The following is an 18,646-nucleotide window of genomic DNA, read 5'->3' on the forward strand; positions in this document are numbered from 1 at the left end:
GCCTATCACCATTTCTTCCAGAAAGGATGCCTCATGCAAAAATATTAAGTCTCAGAGTTGTATGTCACATGGACAAATACAAGTCAACAGCTGATACAGGTTAAGGTAGTCAGATTGCCTAATCTGAAATCTCTTCACTGGTTCTGCTCCGTGAAACAAGAATTACAACCATGCACACTTGAAAAGGCATCTGTTTGTTGTTTGGCATACAGCAGCCAGTCTGCAGTTTTTATAATGAATGGTCTCCTGGGTGATAGAGGCAGCTGATACTCAAGCCAAAAAATCATATTGCATTTTCTAGTCCCAATATGAGGCTCATCTTCCTTTATAACTTATGGCCATTCCTACTGAGCAGTTTTGAACCTCTTCAGCTTTCCTCTATCCCCTTTCTCCTTTATTTCCTTGAACTCCTACAGAAACGATGGGGGTGGCTTTTTTATTTTTATTTTTAAATGATTATGGCTGGCAAATAAGCTGTGTAGGATTCATAAAGGGACATGTTTATTCATAAAGGGACATGTTTCTGTGTAGACTACTTCTATTTATGGTCTGTCTTCCTCCAGGAAAAAAGGAAGAGAAACAACAGTAAGCAGTGTAGGAAGGTGTCCTAGTTTCTAATAAGGGAGCCTTAGTGCAACATGTCTCTTGGGTAGCTATATTAAAGGGTTAGCTGAAGACATACAGTTACACTAAAAAAAATAGGAGCCAGACATGCTGCACAGTAGTGAAACACTGTACAGTCCCACTACAGGAAGGAGAACCTTTACTATCCATATCAAAGACCAGGTTCTCATCCTTCAGTTATACTCTAGATTTGTTTGCCAGCTTCCCTTCTCGGCTTCAGAAACCCAGATCTATATGATAAGCAGTTTCAAGCACAATCCAGTGAGGTGATTTCAAGGAAAGGTTACTCTGACAACCAGACAGGCTGTTATTTCCCAAAGGGCCTGGGGGCAGCATGTAGTAATTCAGTTACTAAAACAACCTCAATTTGTTTAATACTTAATCCTAGAAGTGTTCAAACCCTAAGAAATACAGGTACTGTTGTGAGTACTGTATTTGTTTACAGATAATTCAGGTATTTTAAGTGCTTCTCATCCCTCTTCTCAGAGGCTTCACCAGAAATGAAAGACAGAGATGAGGGGAAAAAAAAATGGTATCAAGCGCATGTCGTGCACACCATCTTAGATCTCACTGTAGGATAAGATGGTAGGATAATGGGATAAGCCCATCAGTGAAGGAACAGTGTATGCTCAGGCACTGGAGTCAATTAACAGAATCAAAATGGGCAAAACAATCAGTTTTGCACAGCAATTCCCTTTTAAGTGTTTACTCACTCCAGTAACACCTTGTGGGAGTTGCATTAGAGGATCACAAAAGAGATTGCACCCATGTGGACAGCAGCTCTTTCAGAGCAATAGGGACTAACATCATTGTAAAACTTGTAGCAATCTCAAAATATTTTTAGTGTATGTGCATGCCCCTAAGTGGCATTTGGGTAAGCTAATGACTACAAGCTCACACATGGGGTAACTGCTATTCTTAGCAGGGGATTTTACTCTCGTAAGACTAATTCTCAGACCTTATAACAACTGATGACTGTTCTGTAGGCTCACTTCTCCATTTGAAACCCCTTCAGGTTTCTTGTGGCTTTTGAGTGTGTGGCAACAGAAATCCCACCTCCCTCCCCAAGAGGAAGCCACACTTACCTTGAAGATGCACAACAGGGTCCTGCTGCACTGCTCGACTGCCAGTCTCAAGGTCCATTTCTTGTCGCAGTTACTGAGAGCATCAACCAGCAGTAGCAGTGTAAATACATCACTGGGGCGTGGGAGACAGCAATTGTCAGGGTACCCCCGTTACTACTCCAAGATTTATATTCTGGGGTGCTCTTTGAGTCGTGTTACCTAGAAATCTGCCCATCACCTCCTGCCATCCCCCAAAGGGAATCGACTGCCCTGAAGGGTTATCCCCTCTTAGAGTTAAGGTTAGATTAGGAGCTGTTTTTTGGGAAACACCTTTGAGAAAGATTGAAGAAATCTAATGCCTCAGAAGAAAACTCAGGTTCTTAGCCAACATCTCAGACACTATTGCACTGCTAATTTGGACTCATGGCTCTGGGCATGAATTCTCATCTAGAGAAGAAGGTTGTGGGACTAGGACAGCTAAGGAACAGGCAAGACCACAGGCAGCCCACCCCTATTCACATACTACACGCCCTGGGACCAGTTCAGTAAGAAGTGCTGCTGAATGGCAGCGGGGAAGCCCGCAGCTATCCTGTCAGATCAGTTTTGACAGTTTGCAATGTGGAACTCAATACCTTCTGGCTGACCTCACTACCACGTATGTCCATAAATAGAAGTTGCAGGATTCTCAAGTGCAGCGCCTCGTTTCTGTTAGTTAAGGCAGCTTTCTCTCCAACAATAGATTAGCTGTTAGACATGAGAGAGCCTCAGATTGAACCCACAGTGTGTATAGATTAGCTACTCCCTTAAGCTGAGCAAGTGCAGTGTATTTATACTGCAGAATTAAGGGCCTGAGAAAGCGTGTTTTATTGACTTGAACCTTTCACTGAGGTTAAAGCTTAAACCAAGAAGAGAAAACACAGAAAACTACAAGAGTTTCTAGAGAGAAATAAGGCAGAGGACACAGTTTAGAACACAAAAAGCCTTTATGTTTGAGAAGTTAACCATTTCGACAGAAGACTCTGAAGTATTTTTGCAACTACTGTTACATTGGACAGTCAAGGATACAAAACTGCTGACAGAAGCAACAGTGGAGAGCACCAAATTAAAGAAACGCATGCTTCAGCACAACTGCACAGATTTCTCCTCTCAATGAACACTTGCCTGATCAGACTATACTTTACTCCTACCCATTACCACTTTACGCTTCATCCTCTTCTCCCTCCTCTTCAAATTCACCCTGCTCGTCAGCAGTGGCGTCCTGGTATTGCTGGTACTCTGAGACCAGGTCGTTCATGTTGCTCTCGGCCTCGGTGAACTCCATTTCATCCATGCCCTCGCCGGTGTACCAGTGCAAGAAAGCCTTGCGGCGGAACATGGCCGTGAACTGCTCCGAGATCCTCTTGAAGAGCTCCTGGATGGCCGTGCTGTTGCCTATGAAGGTGGCGGACATCTTGAGGCCACGCGGCGGGATGTCGCAGACGGCCGTCTTGACGTTGTTGGGGATCCACTCCACGAAGTAGCTGCTGTTCTTGTTCTGCACGTTGAGCATTTGCTCGTCCACCTCCTTCATGGACATGCGGCCGCGGAAGATGGCCGCCACCGTCAGGTAGCGGCCGTGGCGGGGGTCGCAGGCGGCCATCATGTTCTTGGAGTCGAACATCTGCTGGGTGAGCTCGGGCACCGTCAGGGCGCGGTACTGCTGGCTGCCGCGGCTGGTCAGGGGGGCGAAGCCCGGCATGAAGAAGTGCAGCCGGGGGAAAGGCACCATGTTGACCGCCAGCTTGCGCAGGTCGGCGTTCAGCTGGCCGGGGAAGCGGAGGCAGGTGGTCACGCCGCTCATGGTGGCCGACACCAGGTGGTTGAGGTCCCCGTACGTGGGAGTGGTCAGCTTCAGGGTGCGGAAGCAGATGTCGTACAGGGCCTCGTTGTCGATGCAGTAGGTCTCGTCCGTGTTCTCCACCAGCTGGTGCACAGAAAGGGTGGCATTGTAGGGCTCCACCACCGTGTCCGACACCTTGGGGGAGGGCATGACGCTGAAGGTGTTCATGATGCGGTCGGGGTACTCCTCGCGGATCTTGCTGATCAGCAGGGTGCCCATGCCCGAGCCGGTGCCGCCGCCCAGCGAGTGGGTCAGCTGGAAGCCCTGCAGGCAGTCGCAGCTCTCCGACTCCTTCCTCACCACGTCCAGCACAGAGTCCACCAGCTCAGCGCCCTCGGTGTAGTGCCCTTTGGCCCAGTTGTTGCCAGCCCCACTCTGTCCTGCAGGTGCCAGAAGCAAGGTGACAATTAGTGCCTTCATGAGGAGCTGATAAGTGTCTTCTCCTGCCCCAGGGGGCTCATCCCTCGCTCCCAGCCCTGTCGCAGTGATCCAGCCCCACCCCAGTCACTTGCACTGAGCCTTTGTGAGGCATGAGCCAACTGCTCATGCTCTGGGAGAGCTGCACTGCATTTACTCACCGAAGACAAAGTTGTCTGGTCGGAAGATCTGCCCAAAGGGACCAGAGCGCACAGAGTCCATCGTGCCGGGCTCCAGGTCCACCAGGATGGCACGGGGGACATACTTGTTACCTGGGGGAGGGAATGGTGTCGGTGTTACAGCCTGGCAGGCAGCAGCCAGCGTGATGAAGGCACCGCTGGGCTGCCCCCAGCCCCCCTGCAGGATTCACCGCCCATATGGAAAGGGCATTAGGAGGGAGGCGGACAGGGACCGGCACACAAAGCAGCTACGAGGGCTGTGCCAGGCAGCCACCAGCGGCGCATAGGGACAGGGCGCAGCTCCCACAGCGGGACGCACACCCGGGGCACCTCACCCCCATTCCCTCGAGCCCCCTAAGCAGGAGCCCAGCCCCCGGGGGCCAGTTACCGGTGGCTTCATTGTAGTAGACGTTGATCCTCTCCAGCTGCAGGTCGCTGTCCCCGTGGTAGCTGCCGGTGGGGTCAATGCCATGCTCGTCGCTGATCACCTCCCAAAACTGCGGAGACCGGAGATGGGGGGGGGGGACACAGACACAAAGGGGGCGTCACCGCGACCCCGCCCCCTCGCTCCCCCACACCCCCGACCACCGCCCCGCCACGCGGCGCCAGGGGATCCACCACCACCCCCCGCAGCCCCCCGGGACCGATCCCATCCCATCCGATCCGATCCGAGCAGCACCGCCCAGCACCGAGCCGCAGCCGGGCTCCCGATACCGGCACCGGGGGAGGCGATGCCCGGTGCACTCCCACCGTCGGGGGCAGCCCCCGGGGGGCGCGGGCGGTACCTTGGCGCCGATCTGGTTGCCGCACTGCCCGGCCTGGATGTGCACGATCTCACGCATGGTGCCGGTGCCGGTGCCGCCGCCCCGCCGCAGCCTCCCTCCCTCCGCCGTCGCCTCCCTCCCGCCCGGGCTGCGGCGGCCGCGCCCCGCGCCCGGCTTTAAAGCCCCCGCTGAGGCCCCGCCCCCCGGAGTGACGTCGGGTGGGTTACAGGGCGGTGGGTTATCGCGGGCAGCCAATGGGAGCGCAGGGGGGCGTGGCTAAGGGCGGGGCCTCCCCCACCCGGCCGCCACCGCCCCGGGGACAAAGGCGCGGAGCCGGGCAGGTGCCGGGGGCTCGGGGCGGTGCCCAGGGGCTCGGGGCGGCGCAGCCCGGGCTCGGTGGGGGCTGCCCCGGTGGCAGGGGGCGCCTGGCCCCGCTTCTCCATCGCCGAGCCCCTGCCCGGCAGCTGGAGGCTGCGGAGGGAGCCATTTTAAAAGCCCAGCCCAGGCACGGAAAGCGGAGGGCTAGCGCTGTAAAGAAAGGAACCCGCCCTGGTTGCTTATTCCTAACATGAAGTCACTTCTTATTTTTCACATTTTTTTTTTATTTTTTTATTTTTATTGGGGAGGTGTAGCATCCCAGTGTATGCCTGCTACAGAGCTTGATGAGACTGGAGGGTGAAAAAGGGGGAAAAAAAGAAAATTAAAAAAAAAAAGGAGAAAAAAAAAAAAAGAGGGAAAAAAAAAAAGAGGAAAAAAAAGGAAAAAAAAAAAAAGAGGAAAAAAAAAAAAGAAAAGAGGTTATTTCCAAAAGAAATATTCCCACAATAAATACTTTGTGTTACCGGGGGATGCGGGAGGGAAAGCAGGTCCTTCCTTTTCCAAAGCCTCTCGGTAAGACCCCCTCAGATAACCTCAGACGCCTTCAGATGGGCTCAAGGTGCACACATTTACAACAGGGAGCATTTACAACCCAAAGGGCCACCACGGTGGTGTCTCGGCAATTACCTCTGGGAAAGGAGCTGCCCTGCTGCTGCTCCTGCCCCGCTGCCCGGCTCTTTTCTCCCAGCGCTCGTCTCGCATCCACGTGTGGGGCACTCGGGGGCCCGGGCTGGATGCCACCCTCGGCAGTTCCCCAGGCAACCGGCCTGGTGGCAGAAGCAGGCAGCACGGCAGAAAGGAGAGGAACAAAAAAAAAGCCACAACGTTGTCCCTCCCCGGGCTGATTTCCCATGGTCCACATCCCATGGCCCACATCCTCGTCTGGGGGCTCCTCTCAGCACAATGCGAATGACTTAAAGGCCTGAAGTTATGCCCAGCCCCCCCAAAACACCTATATTTTCTCATCTTGAGGGGCCCAATGCCAAAACACACACAAAAAAGAGAAGTTTGGACCCTTGCAGGTTCAGGTCCTGCACCACAGACCAGGTGTGGGAGGGCCTGGGTGTAGAGCAGCTCCTTTGGTTATTCAGGAGGATTTCAGGGCTGTGCCCACGCCGAGAGAACATTTTGTATGGATGCAATTTGCCATTTCTGGGCATCTGGGCCAACCCGTGCTGGCTGGTGGGAAAGGGCACGGCGCAGGACAAGGCTCTGTGCTCAGTGTCATCCTCCCTGTAAGCCTGTCCCCACTCCTGACAACTCGAGCACCTAGCAGTGTCTCAGACCTGGTGCAGTAGACGAGAATACAAACCACAGAAAGGCGAAAGAGAGATGAAAGATGGTGCCCCTAATTAGGAAATCATGGGCCAATTAGAAGCAAAGAGCAGGCAGGAGGCGAAGGGCAGAGCTTTTCCTGAGATGGCGCGGGAGTGCTGATGAGAAATTGATCCGTGCTCTAATAAATCCCGTTGCACGGACACCAAACGTGGCAAGATGCTGTACTGATGCTGCGGTCCCCTACCCAATGGCTGCAAGGCGATTTCAGCCCTGTGCGCACAGCTCTCGGGGCATAAATATTAATTAGGCTTCAGCCTGGGCGCTGGTGCTGATGCAGCTGTTTCTACAGCAATGTGGAACAAATTCACTGAATGCAAAAGAGCGAGGGATGAAAGAAAATATTCACTCGCCAGCCTGAGTTATTCTTGAGATCTGGTCTCAGTCCTTTTTTGTCCTAAGCAGTTTTTTTGTATGCCGTCTGAACCGAGATCGGGCACATTTGCATAGTTTGAGAACCTGGCTGCAAATTGCAGCAGCGGAGGGCAAAAGCCCTGCTGGGACCTCATTTGCAGTCACCAGGTCGTAATCTGGAGCCACACCGATGCACAATCCACACGATGCCTAGGAAACACTCCCTTCTGCTTCCAGCCCTCTTGTTTAAACATTTCTTCCCACCTCAAGGACGCTCACCCTTGAAAATCTAAGAGCAACACACTGCCCCACATCGCTACGGGACTCGGGCTCCTACTTAATCTGCTGCTTGTTTGGCCAGCTAGGGCTTGGTACCGTACTGAAGCAGGCAGCTCTGCGACGGGCTCGAACAAAGCATTTTTCAAGGTCTTCTGCCACCACCCTGCTCTCTCCTCCCTGCAGCAGCATTGCGGAGAGCAGCGCTGCTTGCTGCAAGGAAGCGTGCTGTCAACCCGTTAACACTTTCTCTCTCCCTGCAAAAAGCAGGGCTGTGCAAACTGCCTTGGAGAGATCTTATCGGACAGCTGCTTCGGCTGCTCTCAGGTGCCTCCGATATGCAGCTTTCAGAAGGCTAAAAAATAACGTTTCGAGGGTTGAAGAAAAAAAATGGCCCCAGATCACTCGTGTGTGTGTTAAATTTCTGGTTTACAGGAAAATAAAATGTCTGCTCGGAAAGATTTCTCGCTCTGCAGCATCAGTTGCTCTCCTGCCTCAGGCTGGAGGGAGAAAATCAGGGGGGCAGGAATTTGCAGCTGAGAAAAGCAGGATTTGGGGCAGCCACACGAGGCTCTGCTATGCTTTTTGGGAGAGCAGCGTCGCCTTTCTCCCAACAGCAGGATTTAAACAAAGGCTTTGATCGCCTGCCTTATTAAAGCTGGAGGCCTCCTTGCCAAACTGGAGCGGGTGGCAGGTGAAGATGCTGCTTCCAGCCCTTGCACTGTCACAGTCCCCCTGCCTGACTGTACACGTGCAGGCATTTTGGGGCCGAGGGCACGTCTCCACCAGCCCAACTGCAGTGCTCCAGGTGAGTGATAAGCAAGGTTCATTACTAGAAATCTTATGCTCAGCTCACAGAAGCCAGCAGGTGTTTTTTCAATCGATTTCAGTAGAGCCTGGCTCAGATCCCGAATCTGTTAAGGAAAGGTATTATCCCCAAATGCTGTGAATTCCTTTGTCCTTTCTCCCCTGATTTTCCTATTTACAGTTCACTACATGGTCTGGGGATCATTCTCACCCCATTTTTGCTCGCCTCCTGAGAAATACAAAATAAACGTGTGCTTTATGGCACTCAGTGCATGCATTTGCCCTCAGCCCTGGGGGAAAGGCACCATCCCAGCTCTCTCCAACAAGCAGCCAGGCGGGAAGGGAGATGACTTGTTATGCTTTCCAAGAGGCAGCAGGGAAGGATGTTTTCAGTTGCTGTTCAAGGCTGGGACACAGACTTTTTAAAGGCAAATCTTCAGCCTGTTGGGATCCTACTCGACTGAAAACACAGTAAAGGAGCTGTGGCAACATTTTCCTGGGATAGTGGGTTCTGACAGCTTAGTTATTCTGCCTGTTCTGTCAGCAGACCAACAGGTAACACTCCCCTCTTGTTTGGATTCACCCTGCTTTTACAGAGGTAGCGCTAATTTATTTTATTTTTAACCCCAGAGATCGGAGACCAGTCACCAAAGCGATTTTTCCTGAAGGTTATGCTCTGTAATCTCCCTTCAGACCGGCTGGCTAGGCACCAGCGGCAGCTGTTTGACATACTTCTGCTAGGAAATCAGACGCACCTCTGATATGACTCACAAATACTAAGCTACTGCTTGGGATGCTTGCTGTTTGGGTTAAAACCCTGTATTCAACAGGGCGAGAGGGAAAAGCAGAGAAGAGCCCAGCTGCAGACAGCCCGCCTCTGAGCAAACACTCGAGGGCTGCCAGGGGACAGTGCCAGGCCTGCTAGCCCTGCTCCTCGCCCGGAGAGGAGGAAGCAAAATAACCAAAGCTGATTTTGTCCAGCTGGTTTTGCTTGAAAATGAAAAACTTGAAAGGCCATGGCATTACTGTAAGAAGTAATGAAAGAGAGTGACTGTTTGGGGAACCAGACAGAGACGCAGGCACTTGCTGGCACGCTTGAGAGAGGGGGAAGCTGCACGCAGACATGTCCAGCCGAACCTGCAGGCCTCAGCTGATGGAGACTATTAAGCCCAAGGCCCAGTCTAAGGAGGAAAAGAGAGGATTCATGGAAATTCTGCCATCAGCAAAGGAAGAGTACCCAGAGAGACAGGGAAGAGGCCAGAAGCATGGCTGTGGCAATATCAAACTGCCTTCTGAGAAAAAGGGTTTCATTCATCACCAAAAGCAGCTTGAATCTCAGACAAACCTTTGTTTATAGGGCTGCCAGCACTGCACGTTGAGTCAGGGATTTCCAAGGCTAGGAAATAACTCCACATGATCGGAGAAATCAGCCTCTGCACTCGGGGGCTGTAGCAAACTCACAGCCTGACTGGATTTGAGCGCACAGCATCCCCTGAGGATGTTGCATGCTGAGCCTTGGTCTTGCTCCATGGCCCAAGGACAGAAAAATAGCAGGATCCATCAGGTGTGCTGTATGTCATGGGAAATCTACACATCTAAATTTATCTATGTAAGGGAAAACATTTTTCAATGCCACCTTCCCCCCGCCCTCTCCCTTCCTTTCTCTTAGCCTTTCAGAAGCTCATTTCCATTAGGCTTTCATGCCCTTTCTCCCAAATCCCTTCCTGGCCTCATCACAGGTATGTAACAGCATCTGCAAAGCTCAGTATATCTTTTACACACTGGAGTCAGTGTTTGTGAGCTGTTTTGGATTTCTCCACGGTGAGGAATTCTATCTGCATATAAAATACAATTTCCATCTGACTGCAAAAACCTCTTCTTGTCCCCGAGGGGAGCAATGAGTCACTCTGTGTTAGTGCCTCCCGTCCAGCAGCTACAGACCCGTGCTTCTCGAGTACTCTGACAGACCTACGACGAGTTCCTCCAGTGACTCATATAACAACAGAATGAAACGCTTTCCTTTTATAACAGCAGAAATTCACTCCGTGCTCAGAAAGCTTCTCAAGAGCTGCTTTATACAGACATCCATTCAACTGCAGGGAGATCGTCAGGGATTATCACACCCTTCCACTCTGCAGATGAATGAAGCAAAGCAGCGAGTGGAAATCATTTGCATAAGGCCACCGTGCCAGGCAGGCATGAAATCTGATTTCTGGACCTGGACGCTGCACAGAGGATCATGGCAAGCTGCTGGTCAGAGGATTGCTGTGCCATCTGCATCCCGGGCCTCGCCCACCCTATCAGAAATGCCAGCAGCTGAGTTCAACAACTTTAACAAAAGAAGAAAAGCTGCTACCTTAAGTCTTTTGGCAATCAGGAACTGGATTTCCTTAGGCAATGCCTATCTAGGCATCAACAGATGCCCCCAAGACCCTGGCACCAGGGGGATTTTATAGCTGTTGTGATAGCAAAAGGAAAGCAGAGCTGCTATCGCAGGCATGCAGTTGCTTGTACATCTAAATTTTGCATTTGCTTACATGTGCTTTTCCAGACACGATCTTTTCAGGGAGGAGCAAGCCTTGATATTGCTTTGCATTATGAGATTCATATTATGAGCTTGGTGCACTCCCCCTTAAGATCTCGTAAACTGTGACTTTGCTCTGTTCTCTGCAACAATTTCAAACGCTGACCTTGAATTCCCTTTTTGGTCTCCTTTCTGGGTCCATAAAACAAAGCTGACCAGCACTTGACAGAAGCATTTTGAGGCCTCAGGTGAAGAAAATACTATGGTTGGATATTCTGGGAGCAGTTTATTACAGCCAAAGACCCCCCTTTAGCTGCTGCCAAAGCAGCTGCTTCCCCTCCCTCAACTCCTGTTCCTCAAGGAGCTGATCTGGCTAACAAGAGAATAACTTTTGACCAGTGTGGCTCCCCAGACTGATGCACCATCATATCATGTGAGGCCTGGAAAGCAGGACTGGGGCAGCCCCACCTGAAGTTGGTTCACATTGCAACAGGATAAGCAGAGGCACTTCTCCCTTTCTTGCCTTCTTGTGCTAGCTTTACATTGACCTCCATTAGGCTGGTGTGAACATTGGTGCAGTGACATGGCCGGCTACATCAGAGGATCTATCCAACTGAAAAAATAATCCAAAAATAACCAAAAAAATCAGATACCCAGGTGTCCTAATGGTATAGGAAGAGGAAAAGCCCGTAAGACACCCATGCTACTGAATGAAGTTCACACAAAATGATTTTCCACGTCAACACCAAGCAGGCCCCCCAAAGCCTAGAGCTGCCACTGTTGGAGCAGCCTGGCTCCAAGCTGGGAGGCTTCCTTTGCCTTTAATTAACAAACATTTACTCCTCTGCAGAAGGGCAACAAATTTAGAAACCTGGAACATTCCAAGACATCAGAGCCTTCACCAATAAATATTAATGGTCGATTGCTTTCTCACACATCAAATTCATGCTTATGCAGAAGCAAAATTGCAGGATGCGCTTCAGAATCAGAAAACATTTCCTTCTCTCAGTGCCATCCCAGCTCATAATTACATGCATCTACTCACTTTTGAGTTAACAGGAAGATTTACTCCTGGCTTAGGCTGCAGAGCCAGGGTCTAGGATCTGGTAACTCCCACGAGCAACATAAATTTTGGAGAAGAAAAAGGAGCGTGGAAGTGCTGGCCTTTAAACCACACTCCTGGGGCTTGGACCTCATCTCAGCAGGAGCATAAGTGTATCCATGTACGCATGCAGCACTTTTGCTGCAGAATCTTCACTTTATCATTGATTTGCTATCCAGTGTCTCACAGCAGTTTATGCTCTTTCTAGCCTTGTACCTGACAAATAAGACTGACTATAATGAGCTCAGCTTTCACAGCTGCAGAATAAAGATGAAAGCATTAAAGGAAATGTACGAGGCTTCCTTTGCTGCTGGATCAGTTTCCACCCTAATTTTGCAGGGGCTCTGATGGCCTTGCAGTGCTTTAATTAGGAAATACATTTCACACTTGATGGTCTGGTTCTGCACAGCTCCACTTGCTCTTCACAACTGCGCTGCAAATGGAAATGCTTACCCCCCATTTGCCTTGCCAGATGAATGCTTTTCCTCTTCTGAGCTTGAACGCAGACCTCGTGTGATTTACAGAGAGCAGCTACATTTCACAAAAATAGTTAGATACGTAGAACCACACACATGTGGAAGAGCCCGATGACTTGGCTTCAGAGGTCTGCAGGTCTTAGGCTTCTAATGAGAGCTACTAGAGCTCCTCATGTCTGAAGGGAGTCCTGATGAAGAAAAAGATCAGAATGTGACAGAAAAGTGCTGCTACCCCCTGCGGAGGAGCAAGCCTATAGACAGTCTTGGAAGTAAGAAAAGAAACCTGTACTTGATGCGGTAACACCAGGGAAGAAACTGGTCAACTCCCACCTCAAAACAGGAGATCATTTAAGCATGTATTTAGCATACAAAGAGGCCCAAATCTCTACCTAGTGGGAAAAGATACTCTAGACTAGAGCTTTGTTAGGTTGGATCCTCTACTGGGCTCTACAGTGCTAACTCTGCCCAGATGCAGCTGAGAAACCAGCTCTGAACACCTAGAGAAGGACTTACCCATAAACATAAATTTGTCCACAAAGCCCTGAGAACCTTGCCTTTCACACTAACCTCTCTTGTAGCTAATGGAAAGCACATAGGAGGGGGGTGCTTCTCCTCGCTCAGAAAAGATCTAAAACAGCTCAGCTGAACTATGCCCTAAATTGCTTCTTTCTCTTCCCTGATAAAGGTAGCCTGGGGCAAATTTCCAACACCTGCAGATGGTTAATCACAGGAACCTCACCACCAACACCTGTGTGGCTCCTGGTAGAAATATCCAATGCTTTTTTTTTTTTTTTTTTTTTTCTTAATTATTTTCTGCAATACCTGCGATAGATTTCCCTGGTTTAGACAACCGATGTACCCCACCCCTGAAGAAAGAGCAAACCTATGGCTGCAGAAAGAGGAATGTGACACAAAGGGAAGTGCTTGGAGCCTGCCAGGAGCACGCAAACAGCACTCGGCCCCTTCCAAGGCAGCTTTGTCACCAGTTTGCCTGCTTCCTGCAGTTCCTGAGGGCTCAATGTCAGTCCCCAGCACGCCGCTGGGACAGCTGGAGGCTGCTTTTGGAGCAGCAACGCGTCTGCGGCCACCATTTGGAGGCCAACCCACGTGGAGACAAAGCCTTTGGGCAGGCCGGGGACCAGCAAACGTGCTGTGGCGTAGCCCGAGCCTGCCGTAACCGCTTGGGCGAGCAGCAAGGGACAAATGTAGGGCAGAGGAGGTGGCTGCGGGCTGATCCTGTGTGTGGAGGGCGGCTGAGAGGCCGGCTGGGCTTAGCACCGCATGGGCAGAAGCGAGCAGGGCGGAGGGCTTGGTCTGTGGGAGGCGCAGGGAGATGGGTTAAGACAGGGGATGCTTTTTGCTTTATTTATTTATATTTTGTTTATTTATTTTTTTATTCCTGGTGCTTTGATGTGAGGCCTCAGCGTTCAGGAAGGGAAATTTGGCTGTCTTGGGGCCTGATCCAGAGCCGGGGCCGTCCCGAGGGCGGCGCTCAGCCGGTGCCCGCCCTCCCCGTGTGCGCCGTGCGGGGCGGGCGCTGCTGGGCAGGGCCTGCGGGCTCCGTGCGGATGGAGGAAGGGAAGGAAGGGAAGGAAGGGAAGGAGGAGGCGGTGGCGATGGTGGGGAGCGGCATCGTCCTGCACGACTTCAGCGGCCGGCTGGGCGAGCAGCGGGTGCACTTCCACGCCATGCGGCTGCGGGACTCACTCTTCCTCTGGGTGGGCGCCGCGCCCGCCTTAGCCAGCCTGGCCGTGGCCATGTGCAGCCCCCGGGTGAGCATCTCTGTCCCCGTCCCTGTCCCTGTCCCCATCCCCGGTGGGGACAGCCCTCGCCAGCCGTGTGCTCTGCCCGCAGGACGGCGTGCCCGTGTCCACATCGCTGCTCGGGGACCCCTCGGACACCGCCTCCGCCTGCCTGGCGCAGCGCCTGGGTACGTGGGGGTGGGCGAAGGGGCTGGGGCAGCCCCAAAAGCATCGTGCCCGGGGACACCCGGGCTCCTCGGGGTTGTTTTTGGGGTGTGGGGGGCGTGCTTCTCGTGTTGCAGCTGAAGGAGCCGGGTAGGTCTTCCTCCTGATAAGGATCTTCAGTGCAGGCGGCGTGTCAGCAGGCTGCGTCCTCAGGCGGCTTCATGAGCCTACACCACTTTCTCCTCGGCCACCCCTGCATACATCAGAAAGGGTTGCTCAACAAGAAACACAGCACTAACGCCCCTTCCTCATCCTGATATCTTCTGGCAGGCACCGTAGCAGGCTGCTGGCAGCGCTGTCTCTCACCAGATTCAATCATTTCCACTTTAAAAACTCCACGGGATACTGTGCAACATCATTTCTTTACATGCAGCCATTGCGTTAGCCCTAAGACCTCAGCTAGCAAGAATGTAGTCAGACACTGCTATCATCGGATAACGTGTTACAGTTTTATTTCACTTTCCCTTTGCCCTCCTGCTTGTACAGACTCATTTCTTGCAGGTCATGCTCTGAGATTTGCGCAGCTAACACCTCAGCTGTGCAGGTGGTTTCCACCTGCTCCTGCATTATTGGCACTAGCAAAAGGTTCATTTCAGATTTCAGAGCTAGAATTTGTGATTGCCATGTCTTGTTAGTTCTCTCAGTATTTTTAGGATGGGTCACATTTCCCATTTCTGCGCCCGCTAACCTCTTAGTTGCAGTTTTCCTTGCTAGTCAGTCCCATTTTTGTTCTTTATAGATCCTGTTGTTACCCATTCTCTTCTGCTTAGGGCGTACTATATTGAGGAGGGCCTATAGGCCTTTTCCACTTTTGGTTGGAAAGTTGATAACACTTCTGGCTTTGACTAATCACGTGCTTCCTCTTCACATTTGCTAATTTTGAGAAGAGAATTGAATCTTTCTGATTCATGCACCTTAGTTTTTAGGCTTCCATCCAGCAATTTAATGTAGGCCAAGTCAGCTCACGGTCACTTAGGCCACAATTATTTTCCCCAAACCACTGCAAGATCCTCACTAAGCACCTCTGTATCTTCTTTGTTTCACGAAGTGTGTGGTAAAGAAATCTGTGTTCTGCCTTGAATAGAAATACCAGGCTCGGCATTTACTGCTGTTTAGCTTTCCTCCGGGAAATTAAGTCCTCAGTACTCCCACAACTGCTGTAATAACAGACATCACTGTTCACAGCCAAATCTGGCCCATAGCTGTGTTTCTGAGGTAGCCTTTTTAACCACCCTGCCATGTGGTAACCTTCAGGCAGGCAATAGCTTTTTTTTATTCTTTCTTCTCTCCATGCTGTCACCATTTTTTTCTGTGCTGCTTCCATTCTGCTCTTGGCAGGCACTGATTTAAGTAGCACACAATGCCACCTGGAGGCAAGTATTATTATTTCTTGTGCTTTCCAGTTACATTCTATCACCTGCATTTTGTTTCTGCAGTGCCAGGTTTCTGTCCCTGGAGCAGGAGTTTCAGTGCTTCTGTGTATCAGTGTATGCGCATCCGCCCCTTATTTTCTTTGTAGTCTGATAGGGTTCCTATTCAGAACAGCTGTATTTAGTGTATTGTCTCTCTCTCTTCCCAAATTTCCTCTTTTATTTATTTTCCTCACTGCTGAAGGGACACTCACTGTGTTCCTGTTCCTCTTTCTACCCCTTTCTGTCTGTATCAGGTGCAGGGACTGTTTCCCACCACCCTAACTGCTTGCTCTAGCATGAGGTGTATTTACCTAGTTGAGAAACCTAAATCCTAATTATTTCCCGGGGGGGTTGAGAAATCCACTTCTAGACAAAGCCTTGTGCATTTAGTGCCCCATTTGTGCCTCCCTTATCTGCACGTCCTGAAATCACAGAGCTTCCAGCCAGTGATTGCTGACTAGTGCCATGTCCTCATCTTCCCTCTGTAGGGGCTGGCAAGGTCTAGGTGGACATCACCTCAACCTCGTCTTTGAGTCTTTCCCACCCAGGCACAGTTGTCTCCAACATGGCACAAAGGGTCTATAAACTTATGCCAGATTCTTCCTCCTCAAGCTTGGATGTGGGTCTTTGCTCCTTCCATCACTTCATAGCAGTGAGTCTGTGCTGCTGTGGTGCCTTTGGACGCTCAGTGTCCCAGACAGGGAGCTGCTGAGGAAGCTTGATCTCCGAGACTGAGTCGGATCTTATGCAAACATAATCAAGAAGCTGAGTTTTGACACTGCAGCGTATGCTGCAGGCTTGTTAAGAGAGAATAATGGTATTAATTAGTTCAGAATTAACACGGCACTTAGGGTATAATGATGAAGCACTAGTGCTTACAAAACATGCTGCTTTGTACCACAAAATCTGGTGCCAAGCACTAATTTTTTGCTATCGTGGCAACGTGTTGCATTACATTAACATTTCGTAGTGCCAAGTCTTGAAAGGCAAATGAGTCCTTGAGTTTCAGAAGCAGGTCACTGGGGTTTCCTCTATGTACTAAGCTGGAAAGCGGGTAGCCTGTTAGAACAGAAAATGGTAATAAATCGATTTGTGCTATTAAAATACCTCAAAGGAGTAGTTCAACTGTACTTTCTCTGTATATATAATAATTGCATATTATATGTATTGTAAATATACATACAGGTTTTCTGAAGCTAGCTTTCCAGTTTAAAAAGAATGGAGATATTACACATTCTGGTGTCTTTATTTCCAATTTTTAAATTCAGATGATGTTTCTGAATATTCATCAGTACAGCCTGATTTCTCTTTGAGACTGTCAGCTCCCAGTTTATTCCCTGCCAGGAGTATCTTGTGACCCAAATAGCATTTTTGCCTCTTATTTTGCCCATCTCACTTTAAACCTAGTGCTTACCTCTCTCCTATGGTGAGAAACTCTTCACAAAGTTTATTTTTTTGCAGTGTATTAAAAGAGCTCCAAAACAGATATATTGTAATGGTAAAATCTGAGTAAGGACTCCATTTTACTTATAAAATGCTTCTTTATGTTACCTATTTCACTCTGATAATTAAGTCTTCCTGCCCCAGTGGACATTGTTTTTGTTGCTGTTAATTAGTTCTGTCATGGAAGACAGCTCTTGATTTTATAGTACCTCTCTCTAGGTAGTTACCAGTACAGTAGCCTGGAAATTCTGATTAGTTTTGTGATGTCCAAAATGCTCTCTGGCATCCTGGAGTGTTCACAGACACTGGATAAATAAAGGTTACAGGAAACACAATAATTGACAGGAGGCTCAGACAAAAGCGATGCACACTTTCAGGGGCCTTTTTAGGGGGTTCATAATAAAACAAACAAACAAACAAACTTTAATGGTGGCCTGATCGCTTTCCTGTTGACTTTCCCTATTTTTCATAGTACTGACTTACTAACGTATAAACCAAATTTCAGTCATGAGATTTAGGTAGTCTGTTGTTTCACTTAAACTGTACTATAATTTAAGAATTGTCCAAAATCCATGAAAGTCACTGGGAGTTTTTCTTTCCAGTGACTAGTAGCATTTGCATCAGCCCAAAATCTAGTTCATAGTCACCATGCCTACATTGCTCACTTCAGTGACATGCATGGCTTATATTGCCCAACATGCCAATGCTTGGGTGCTTGTTCTGCTGTTCGTTTATAGCTGGGTCCATCATGGGAGGAGTGGAGATGGCATAAAAATCTGTATGATGGGCTTTTTGAATACTTTCATCACTTTTATGTAAGAGCAAACTGTACCTGAATACTCTGTTTTGTGTTTTAGCCAGGAAGACCAAAAAACAGATATTTGTCAGCTACAATCTTCAAAACACAGACAGCAATTTCACCTTACTCATAGAAAACAGGATCAAAGAAGAAATGACGGCGTTTCCCGAGAAGTTCTGACTTTGCATCATTGTACAATAACTTAAGGTTTTGTTTCAGAAAAAGTGAGTGCACTTTTCACACTGACATTTAGTATACTTACTTTGTGTTGCTTTGATTGAATTTGCATTTGTTATTAAATGTAGCTGGACCTAAATACAGCTGAACCTGGAATTCTTTTTTTTCCAAACTTACTACTCTGTTAAATGGGCCAGAAACATGCTGCCACGCAATAACATCATCATAGAAGTGCATGCAGTGTCTGGCCTTCCTGCAGTGAAATCAGTGGGAAATCAGTGCCAAATTCCAGCAGTACAATTGATTCACCACGCAGTAGTATTGAACACAGTACAGCAGCTTTTACTTGTTCAGATGAAAACCTATGAGGGTAACAGAGAGCATTGTCTTTTGCTTCAGAGGAGAACAATGCCATTAGTAGGAATGCTGAGTATTAGAAATGGAACCATGTGGCTTGTGTATTGAATAGCTGTAACATAAAATGATCCTTGCCCTGCTCTATCATTTTGTAGTAGTACTAAACACTGGATTTCCTTCCATCTCTTGGACACTGGGAACACTGGAAGGTTTTCACAAAGGGTTTTCTGTACAACGGCAAGGGTCTACATAGAAGAAAAGTGCACAGCTTGACTTTTGGAGCAGCAGGTAAGACTGTTGGGCTGCTAGAAA

At 49.4% G+C, this 18,646-nt stretch overlaps 2 protein-coding genes and 1 long non-coding RNA gene across 4 annotated transcripts; 1 reads left to right on the forward strand and 2 right to left on the reverse strand.

Moving 5' to 3' along the window:
* Nucleotides 1–2,652: 2,652 nt before the first annotated feature.
* On the reverse strand, nt 2,653–5,073 carry LOC311431858 (tubulin beta-2 chain). The gene is made up of 4 exons (XM_084509820.1): nt 4,949–5,073; nt 4,552–4,660; nt 4,146–4,256; nt 2,653–3,947 (listed from the first exon to the last, which is right to left on the reverse strand). Exons 1-4 carry the CDS (start codon nt 5,003–5,005, stop codon nt 2,887–2,889), a joined length of 1,338 nt encoding a protein of 445 aa, XP_084365946.1. The 5' UTR covers nt 5,006–5,073; the 3' UTR covers nt 2,653–2,886.
* Nucleotides 5,074–9,906: 4,833 nt separating this feature from the next.
* LOC311431421 lies at nt 9,907–12,828 on the reverse strand. 2 transcript variants are annotated; one of them, XR_014689413.1, is made up of 3 exons: nt 12,747–12,828; nt 12,157–12,367; nt 9,907–11,214 (listed from the first exon to the last, which is right to left on the reverse strand). It is a non-coding gene; the product is annotated as an uncharacterized lncRNA (long non-coding RNA). The 2 variants fall into 2 exon arrangements; XR_014689414.1 differs by having other exon boundaries at nt 12,693–12,828.
* Nucleotides 12,829–13,674: 846 nt separating this feature from the next.
* Nucleotides 13,675–18,116, forward strand: PSMG4 (proteasome assembly chaperone 4). Its single transcript, XM_084509837.1, has 3 exons — nt 13,675–13,951; nt 14,034–14,109; nt 17,859–18,116. The coding sequence occupies exons 1-3, from the start codon at nt 13,748–13,750 to the stop codon at nt 17,978–17,980; spliced, it is 402 nt and encodes a 133-aa protein (XP_084365963.1). The 5' UTR covers nt 13,675–13,747; the 3' UTR covers nt 17,981–18,116.
* The last annotated feature ends 530 nt before the right edge of the window (nt 18,117–18,646 follow it).

This window comes from Aythya ferina (assembly GCF_964211825.1).
Source record: "Aythya ferina genome assembly, chromosome: 2".
Taxonomy (NCBI): Eukaryota; Metazoa; Chordata; class Aves; order Anseriformes; family Anatidae; genus Aythya; species Aythya ferina.